Raw genomic sequence first — 10,924 nt, forward strand, 5'->3', positions numbered from 1 at the left:
CTCCGCTTCAGAAAACAGGTTGCGCTGTGATTGGTCGTTGCCTGAGCCCTAAGCAACTGTGATGTCATCTTCACTCGACAGCAAGTGGCAAAATGGTCGCCTCCTGAGATGGATAAAAAACGGCTGGATTTTGCTGCTTAACTCAATATAGCACAAATGTAATATTTATCCGAATGTCATGTTTAGACTAGTGAGGTCACATAAAACATATTATTGTCAAGAAATGTTTAAGGTTGACTTCCCCTTTAACTGTAACAGGTTTTGTTGTGACCAATCAGTGTGCTGAGGTAATTGAGGAGTGCTGGGCTTGTTAGGACAAACCTGATTGGTTCAAGTGACAGTCCCACTGCTAAATTTAAGTTACATTGGCCAACGCTAACGTTCACTACTGACTCTGAAGGTCCTGTGTAGATTACATAGACATGACAATAAATAAGGTTCGATTTTGGCAGACAGGCGCACGTGCACTCGGTATAAAAACTGGCAAATCTGGTTTACTGTGTTTGGGAATTTGGCAGACCGACATTCTGGACTGAGGGCGTTTTGAAAGTAGACTAGACCTTAGACCAGTTAAAAGTGGGTCTAAGTTGTGGTGCAGCTGGTGTAACGGGATTTTGGTGGATTTGAACGGACAGATTCTGAGCCCCATAGACGTGTGTGGTGGATGTCGTATGTCATTCATAAATATGACAGCAGTGTACATTGATGCCGCTGAGTCATTGTAGAAATCAATTCATTGATGAATTATTATTTTTATCACCCTTAATATATTAGACTTTGCACCAATCTGTTTGGCTGGATCGGGATCGGACGATATTTAGCATTTTATGCAAAATTGTTGATCGGCTGTAATGTCTTCATTCGCCCGATCGATCAATGACGCCATTGATTGGCTCCACGAAATAAGATCTTACATGTTATATTTAATGTTTATCAGCATTTTTTAAAGATTGTTTCCCCTTTCATTTGAATTGATGTCAGTTATATGTGGGTGCATTCAAATTTAGGGTGCAAATGCAGGTCATTGCCTCTGATAGTGTTAAGGCCAGCAGAGAAGGCCTTGCAGCCGTTGAGTGTCGTTCACCACAGAAGGATTTTTTGCACTTTTTTTGTATTGCACATAATGACAACATGCATGCTGTAATTGTGAGAAAGTGTTTATTGTGTTTAATCTCAGCCCAATCCCTTCCCGTATACTGAGTTCACACACAACGGCCATGTGGATTGGAAACACGTTGCAGCTTCAAATAATGTGTATGCTCATGTGGGTAAAGGTTTTTGACCAGGGATTTCTATTCCAAATTATATATAAATTTACCAAAAAGAGCATGAGTAATTGGTGTTGAGACTGCCATCAGTGGAGCGAGACCTCCTACATTTGCCCTCCAAGTCAAAGTAAATTGTTTTGGACACTTATTGGCATGTTGCACAAAATATGGCAGGTCACACCCCGATGAGGAGCTCACAAATCAAAACAGTGCCGTGGGTGAATCCAAACTATTGGAAACCGAGGAACTCACCCTGATGTCCTTGTAATGGAACGCGATGATGAAGATGAGGAGACAGCCGGTGGACAGGCTGATGGAACAGTTGATGATCAAGGCGACGTCGGTGCCCTGGACAAAGAAAAAAACAACATTGTGACAAAGCAACAAAAGGTTTTAGTCCAGGAATGCAGCATGAAATATATAAAAATGATAGCAGAGCCTTTTTATTTATTGATTGACATTTGAAGCCTTTTTATTTATTGATTGACATTTAATTATATTTATATATATTTTTTTGTACTTATTTTCACATTTATTTTTATTTTTTGAATCTTGTTTTTTATTGTATTTATTTTTACTTTTATTTATTTATTTGTGTGTAATATATATATATATATATATATATATATATATATATATATATATATATATATATATATATATTAGGGGTGTGAATTGCCTAGTACCTGGCGATTCAATATCGTATCACGATTCATAGGTCACGATTCGATTAGATACCGATTAATCCCGATACGAATCTATAAATTGATTATTGTGATTTTTTTTAATACTCAAATTTAGAAAATCCTAATCAGTAAACGTGTACATGTACACTGTAAGATTTGTATGAAAATGTATTTATTTATCTGAAAAGTTAGGCTTATAACTGAGCCACTGCATTTAACAAACAGGTTGCAGTCTGTTTCATGTTTGAACAGCACTGAAATAAAATATTAAGGCTTAATATTCCATTAATATAACATTCTTCCATGCTTAATGTGTGAATCCTAACCCTAAGTAAGACGTTTTGTTGAATATTCCCATAAAAAATTGATGTTTAAAAATCGATTCGGCCGCATATCGAATCAATTTGAGAATTGCGTGCTGTAATATCGCGATATATTGCCGAATCTATTTTTTTCGAACACCCCTAATATATATATATATATATATATATATATCCATCCATCCATCCATTTTCTGTACCGCTTGTCCTGACAAGGGTCGCAGGGATTGCTGGAGCCTATCCCAGCTGACTTCGGGCAGTAGGCGGGGTACACCCTGAACTGGTTGCCAGCCAATCGCAGGGCACACAGAGACGAACAACCATACTCACAATCACACCTATGGACAATTTGGAGTGTCCAATTCACCTGCCATGCATGTTTTTGGAATGTGGGAGGAAACCGGAGTACCCGGAGAAAACCCACGCAAGCACGGGGAGAACATGTAAACTCCACCCAGGAAGGCCGAAGCCCGGACTTGATCTCACAACCTTTGCACTGGGAGGCAGACGTGCTAACCAGTCAGCCACCGTATATATATATATATATAAAGTGCAAAACATCTCTGTAATAATTATTTAGAGATTGAATCCGTTTTATTTTGTTCAAGGGAGGGTGTTGACGTTATTGCTAACCAGAACAATAATACTGATTGTATAGGTTACAAATCTTTTTTTCTTTCTTTATATATATATATATATATATATATATATATATATATATATATATATATATATATATATATATATATATATATAGTTGTCGTTTTTATTTCCATTTATATTTATTTTTTGTATTAAATTGTTTTTATTTTTTTTTTTTCACTTTTATTTATCTATTAATTACTATTATTATTATTATTTATGGCATTTTTGATCCTTCTTAACTGGCTCAGAGGGTAGAGTAGGTCAGCCAGTTATCAAAGGGTCACTGGTTCAAATCCCAGCTCTGACTGTGTGTTGTCACCGTGCCCTTGAGCAAGTCACTGAACCCTAATTTTCGGAGTGTATGGGTGAATGTAAGCCTGTGTAAAGCACTGTGATGGTAAAGATAAAGCGCGTTGTAAGTGCACTCCATTTGTCAAGCATCATTATCTTCCGCTTGAAGTCAGAACAGCTAAAGCTTTATCACTCTCCGAAGCATTTGTGACTCAAGCTTTTGTTGATGATGACTTCCAGTGACGACCATAAAGTGTCTCAAATCGAACTGCGGTTGGGAACACCAAAATTTGTTGCCAATTTCTTGCAAATGTGCAACCCGGCTCCGATTTCAATTGATGAGCCAGGAGCAAATGAACGATATGCTTAGAAAAACGGTCAAATGTCTATTCAGAACCGTCTTCCCACAAGGTCTTTCGTTTTAATAGTCCCCAAGCATCCTTTGCATGGTCAGTGGAAGTTTTGACGCACTCAAATGTGATTTACATTAAAAAAAAAAAGTTAATGACAAACATTCAACATGGAGGAAAGTTGAGCGTGTAGGTGGTATGATGTGACGCCCCCGTTGGCATTCCCCAAGTTTTTCCTCCCGTTTCTGCAATAGCGTCCACGCTGCGCCTGTATTCTGTCAGGGTTCTAATTAACAGACTCCACAAAAAAGGCTGAACATTTCACCACATTCCATAACAGAGAGTTCAACGGCATGTTTCCTGCCAGCTTTCTAAAAGTGTTTTTGTAATGTTTTCCTGTTGGAAATAGTCATCTCAAGCCCGATGAGTTTAATTTTGGGTTAACCTTCGCACAGATTGTTTCTCACAGTCTTGGACGAGACATCATCAGCAGGTCCCCCCCCCCCCCCCCCCCCCCCCGGGCAATTGCGAGAGGAAAACATAATGAAAATCCAATGCAAAGGTCTTTGTCTGGTTTGTTAGTAATGTAATAAATAAATGGGAGACAAAGTAGGTCACGTGCACATGATTCGAGGACTTTATGGTTTATTTAAGCATTTCATACAGTAAATAACTAACAATTCAATATAATATTTTTTTTAGTATGCACACTTTAGGCAGCTTTGTCTAACATAATCCACATCATTTGTGGCTCAGATGAAAATTTCTCCTATTATTAAGGTAAATCATTATCCTGGTCATTTGTATGCATTGGCTTGGTTTTTCTAACAAATACAGATGGGCTTAACACTTGATTCATTATTTTAATTGACTTACTATGCTTGGAATGCACTACTTGACTGCAACCAGCGGAGGCACCGTGGATTTGCGTTGACTTGTCTCTTCATTCAGAGAACATTCAGAGAGAGAATCTCCATCCTAATAAAGACCCATATATCTATTTATTTACTACGGTGCTTGCTATCATTATTGTGTAACAATCCGCAGTATGGCCCCACGCTACAAGGTGGCCCCTCCTTGTTTTTGTTATGCCTATGCAGCACTTTTTCGTTTGGCCGTCAGTGTATTTGATGCCGTGGACTTGTACGCGTAATCGTGACGTGTGGTAGCGCCAAGAAGCCTACTTTTTCCTATTAATAAAGTAAACCTGTGGACTTCCAGTCCCTTTTTTGGCTATCCAGCAGCGCAGTCCACGGCTGATCATGGGGGGGGGGGGGGGGGGGGGGTTGCCAGCCAATCACAAGGCACAAAAAGGAAAATACTGTAAATTCCCGTGAGTAGCACTCTTTTTTTAAATAAATAAATAAATACAATGAAAACAAAGATCCCAAATCGAGACGGGGTATTATTCAGGGGACTTAATAAGAAATTAAATGAAATTGTTTAGACGTTTACCAGTACAGTACCTAGGCAGTACGTATGGTTTGTAAAAAATAAAATTAAATACTGATTTATAACACATTTCATATGCAACGTAACTCAACATGCTTCACATACTATAATTAAAAGTATAACATTTAAAAGCAGTTACAAACAGCTAATCAGGAGACCTTATTATACGCAAGTACAGAGAAAAATTTACTTTTTAAGGCTGATTTTGGGAGGGGTGCACACAGGTACAGTAACCCTTAACACCAGGGGTGTCAAACATACGGCCCGCGGGCCAGATCAGACCCGCAAAGAGGTTTAATCTGGCCTGCGAGACGATTTTGTAAAGTGAAAAAAGAAAGAATAATGTTGGCCCAATTAATCAGACAGCCAAAATTTAAACATATTAATTCATAATTTCACAAGCAATCCTTAGATGAGCAATGCAACTTGTGCATGGAGTTGACCTAAACGTCATTATATGACACACAACGTAAAGTTATGGTTTGTTGAAAAAAAAATAATAATAATATATATAGACCAACATAAATCAAACATAAATGTGCTGAACACAACGCACATTCAGCTACTGGTAACACAAACACATATACATGCAAAACAGGTAGATATAACACACCTGGAACTCATACAGGCAAAGTATTACCGTGTTCGTGTTATTTTTTATAGCAATATATTTACAGTTGAGCCCCGCTATTTAGGGCTGGCCAGCAAATAGCGAAAATCTGTGTAGAACTGACGCTAATTGTTTTTAAGTTATACCATGATTTTACCGGACCAGCCCACTTGGTAATATATTTTCCTCCATGTGGCCCTTGAGCTGAGTTTGACACCCCTGCTTTACACTCTCATTGAAAAAGTTGGGAGGAGGGAAAGTCATAATGAATTGAAAAATCATAATCACCTAAAACGGCATTTTAAAAAAAAGATGAAAAGATTTCATCTTTACATGTCTGCCTTTAGAGGGCAAGTGCACACTCCTGCCTCCAACATAGCCGTACTCGCTCACCATATACCGTATTGACTTTCAGACTATACCCATGCAAACACTCACATTATTCACTAAATGGCGCGGAAAGTTCTGAGGTTAATCTAGCTGCAGGGGGAAGAGGACAAATGTGGAAAAATACTCCCGAAATAGCCTCTTTTTCGTGCGCAACCATCAGGCTCGGGCTTAAAATATAACTCTTGTGCACTGCCATTAACTTTGATGGAGCCCTCCACTTTCGCTACCCGGCAGCATTAATGCACCGGAATGGTTTTCAAAACAAAAGCCAATTAGAGTGCAATCAATGCTGGATTACTTGGCCAGCTCAAAGATTCTGCATGACTAATAGGTTTACAACATGAGGGGTTATACATTCAAGATAATGACAGTGCATGGAATGTAAAGAGGAATACAGACATGCAGGAACAAAGCAGTCCTTTCAAAAAATTATCCCTAATTACGCTGCATGAAAATGTCAGCATTTTTCCGACTTTTGGGACAAGTCTGCTTTATGAGGATATATCCCGGTCTTAAGTTAAACACCTGATACTGACTTCTCCCGCACTGTCGTGTTGGAAAGCAATTGCCGCTGATTTCATTTCACTTCCATGGCTAAAGCTGGTGGGTCTATTTATCACTGACTCCACAGCAAGGTGGTCTCACGTTTTTTGCTTCATGTTGCATTGCATGGGAACTTTTTTTCCATGCGTTGATTGCGCAAGCCTGCCTTTGTTATCCACCGCGATCTGCATATTAATGTCATGAGCTTGTATGTCTGGAAGTGGACTCGCTAATCAGCGAGGGGTTCAAAAGCCCTTTTCCAGGTTTGGCAGGGCTTGCTTGTGCTGTCTGCTAATGAAAGTTGTTATGACGACAAACAACAAAGTGTGTGTGGTTTTCTACACAGGGTAATGTTAAAAAAAAAATAGCAACGTGGTTCAACATCCACGATGAAATGTCCGTTGCGCAAAGCTAAATAGCAGAGACTGATCGTGATGACAATTTAACGATGAGGATAAATAAATGTAGGTCACGGGTTGTGTTATTGTCTCTTAAGAGCGTCTGGCTTTGCAAGGCATAACCAAAGTGTGCAATGATGCAATGTTCGTGATTAAAAAATCCCTTTTCGATGAAGGATTTTCAACATCAGCCACAGTCGTTCTGCTCGAATGCTTTTCAAATAAACATCCAACACAATACACACCCTCGCATTTCTGCAGGTATTTAATTATATAGTTTCATAGGTACAACACTGAAGAAACACTTTGACCCAAAGAAAAGTAGTCAGTGTACATCTTATATTACAGCATGAATTTATTGTTCCCTCAAAATACAGTCTAAAAAGTTAATATTTTGTCCAGAATTTATTCGATTTTGATATTTTTCATGTCAAATGAATACCTTTAAAACACATTTTTCCACTTGCTGTCAACTGAAGATGACATCACCTGTGCTGAGGAAAAATTTAACGACCAATCACGGCTCACCTGTTTTCTGGGTCTGGTCAGCAAACTGAGCCGTGATTTGTCGTCACCTGTTTCCTCAGGACAGGTGATGTCATCTTCAGTCGACAGCAAGTGGAAACATTAGTTTATAAAGGTATTCATTGTTCATGAAAAACAATAAAGTTATCACATTATTTATAGACAAAATATTATCTTCTTACTGTTGAAAATGGCTCAATGACTCAAGTATCTCTTTAACCCATTTACTCCCAAAAATGTATAAATACAATCTATTTTAAATATTACTTTTTTTTTCTTCTCAAAAAGATTTAAATATTACCATGCTCCCAAAGACGTTTTCTATACGTTTTTTATGCTAGAGCATATAGAAGGCTTTGCTGCAGCCTCTGAACTGAAGAGAATGCTTGAAGCAATGGTAGTTATTACAAAAACGGCCAGCAGGTGGCAGCAGAGTATAAGAGATCAACCAGGGCCATATTGCAGAAAGCTCTTTCCCCCACTGTTTTGAACAGTCTTGTGAATAATAATGAAACTTAGCTATATTCTAATTGCTTCAAAATGGAAACAGATACAAATATGCTTTTTTTCTCCTGATGAAAGAAGAGACTCTAATCTTTCTTTTGGTAGGTTCAATGTTTTTATAGCAATAGAACACAATATTCTATGGGCCTTGCAAAATCAGTCAAAATCCAGTAAAGAATGAAGGGGGTTGCTTCAGTGAAAATGGCTGGGAGTGAATGAGTTCATAGCAACAAAAGTGAGTACAACCCCAAGTGAAAATGTCAAAATTCAGCACAGTAAGTTCTTTTCTGTGACTGGTTAGTTTTACGAGGTTTCGGGTGTTAATAGGGAGCAGGTGTGTTAAATTTGGTATTACAGCTCGCACACTCTCTCATGCGGGTCACTAAAAGTTCAACATGGCATCTCATGGCAAAAAACTCTCTGAGGATCTGAACTCTATACCCAAGAGAGTGCTGGAAAATAATGGTGGCCACACCCAATATTGATAATGACATTGGCCTTTTCACTTAGGGGTGTACTCACTTTTGTTGCCAGGAGGTTGGCAAATTAATGGCTGTATTTTGAGTTTTAAAAAATGACACTGTTATATTATTACTTCGGTGTTGTTCCATGAAAAGATCTACAGAAATGTGATGGGTGTGCTCACTTTTGTGAGATGGTAGCAGGCTGTTTTGATGTTAGGTGGCGTCTCCACAGTGTAAATAAAACAAATATAATGAAACCTCCCAAGTTGAGTTCCCTGTAGGTTGTACAGTCACATAACACTTTGGAGTAGGAGCATCAAATGACTAATTCAACCCGTTCAGTTTAGAGGAATATACACAGTAAATAAGGTAACATAAACAAAGTCATATTCAAAGTAGTATAGACTCAGATGTAGTCACTGTATGGTTTTGTTGTTGCAAATTGTGTTCAACTTCTGAGGTTCAGCTGTAAATTGGTTTGTGCAGTAACGCACCTGCTGACTTTTTTTCAAGACTCTCTTCACAAGAAGAAGACATTGGGCCACGTAAACTTAAGTGCAGTGGAAGTATAGCCAGCAAGCGTACTTTTTGTCAGCATCAGTAGTATTATCTTTTTTGGTAATGCTTTTTGGTAAATTGGTGTACTTTTTTTTTTCTTTGCAAGTACAGTTCAGTTGTTTGTAACTTAGGTCAAGGACAATACATTTTACAATACATAATTAACAAAGTACAAATACTTTTTACTGTTCTTATAGACTTTTTGAGGTATATACTTGATTATTTTTTTCTGACCACTGATTTATACGCTCTACATTTGAAGACAGACATATGTACTTACTTTCTACTTCTTACATTGGCAAAATGGGCTAGTTACTTTTCTTTAACATTACGTGGGCAGATTTGGGGGTCTTGTAAGATGACATAATGGAATGTGAACTATTAATGACACCAACACATTTGGAGAAGCAATAGATATTCTTCATTGATCGCTTTGTTGATTGCAAGTTAATTTAATAAACGACAAACTATGTATTTTTCTTTGTGCCAATTCATATGAAAACAGGTAGCCTATTATTACTGACAGTAAAATGCCTTCTTCTTCTTTATTTTTTTTTACTGTATATTAATGAAGTAAAGAGTTCAGTCAGTACTTCCACTTTTTCTTCATACGTTTTTTTTTACACAGGTATCCTTACGTTCTGATCTTTTTACCGTGAGTCGGAGTCCTTTTGCCACCTGTGCCACTACTCAGTAACATTGACTATTTCATTAGATTGTCCTTGATATTCCCCTTTTTGTGTTCATATACAAATTTGCATGCAAACATTGTTTTTGTTAGCTGATTTGTCCAAAAATGTATAGTACGCTAAATCTAATGTAAGAGAACGTCTTTATTAAACACAAAGTTGTAATTGAAAGTGACGGTATGGTATAGGAGCACGTACCGGTTTGTAGAAGAAGGGGCACATCTCAGTATGGAGTATCATGAGCAGTATTCCGAGCAGAGCTGCGCCCAAAGCGAGCGCGCACAGTCGCTTCTTGTCCTCCAACAAGATCTTTCTGTCCCGCAGCCTGTACAGGTCGTCTCCCTCCATTTGATTTGCCCTCTTGCCGGGAGGAGACACGGGCACGGGCACGGACACGTCCGCAGAGTCCCCGCCGTTTCTGTGCACCAAGCCGTCGTAGTTCCCACAATCCACCTTGGAGTTGGCGTGCAAGGCGCGCTTGGTCATCTCCATCTCCAGAGCGCACACGAGGCGGCCCTTGTGCCGCTCGTCGCTCCCAGGTGGTCGGGATCTTTCCCTCGCGTGTCCGGTCCCCTCCTGGCCTCCGGACATAGTGTCAGGTGTGCACGGTGGCGCTCGTCTCGTTGCGCGTTCATGGAAGCCGCTAATTGTGGAAGTACGCTTAACTCCCTTTAGAAAAGAGAGGCGCGGCACTGATGCTATTTGCACACACCGCTGTGTGCCAGGCAGTCCGTACGCGTTATCTTATCTTATTTGCATGTGTGTGTGCGTGCGTGTGCGTGTGTGTGTGTGCAGCATATGCTGCGTTATGCGCGATTCACGCGGCGTATGTTTGCAACTTGCAGGCCGGGAGGGTTTAAACTCCAAGAAATGTGCTGTTCCCACATAACAATCCGTAATTGTAGGTCATAGTGAAGCAAAAAGTGAAACACTTGGCTTCGGAGTAGGGCTTGACCAAGCCTTAATAGGGTACGAAGCAAATTTTGATTTCTCCATGAGGAATTATATAATAAATACAAAATAAAGAACAGACTGAGGTTGATCTACATTTTAAGTTGGGACAATGATGGTCGTCTTGGCCAATTAAACAAAAAAACTGCACCAGCAAGCGTAACAATGGATTTCAAGAACAAATAAACTATATAGTATATGTACAAATAATTTAAAATGTACAAAAGCAGAATTAAAACAACAAGGTCAAGTAAATATTAAAATTATGATGCAACTGAAG

At 38.9% G+C, this 10,924-nt stretch overlaps 1 protein-coding gene across 2 annotated transcripts in view; it reads right to left on the reverse strand.

The window, feature by feature from the left end:
• Positions 1–10,405, reverse strand: part of kcnn4 (potassium intermediate/small conductance calcium-activated channel, subfamily N, member 4) — a 28,978-nt gene extending 18,573 nt beyond the window's left edge. For both annotated transcript variants that reach the window (XM_086079170.1, XM_086079171.1), the window contains exons 1-2: positions 9,892–10,405; positions 1,521–1,616 (exon numbers count right to left, since the gene is read on the reverse strand). In XM_086079170.1, the coding sequence (XP_085935296.1) occupies positions 1,521–1,616; positions 9,892–10,284 (489 nt within the window). In that variant the 5' untranslated portion in view covers positions 10,285–10,405. The remainder of the gene's footprint in view (positions 1–1,520; positions 1,617–9,891) is intronic.
• Positions 10,406–10,924: the final 519 nt, after the last annotated feature.

This window comes from Leptonotus elevatus, chromosome 6 (genome assembly GCF_054856555.1).
Source record: "Leptonotus elevatus isolate MCC_2025b chromosome 6, RoL_Lele_1.0, whole genome shotgun sequence".
Classification (NCBI taxonomy): domain Eukaryota; kingdom Metazoa; phylum Chordata; class Actinopteri; order Syngnathiformes; family Syngnathidae; genus Leptonotus; species Leptonotus elevatus.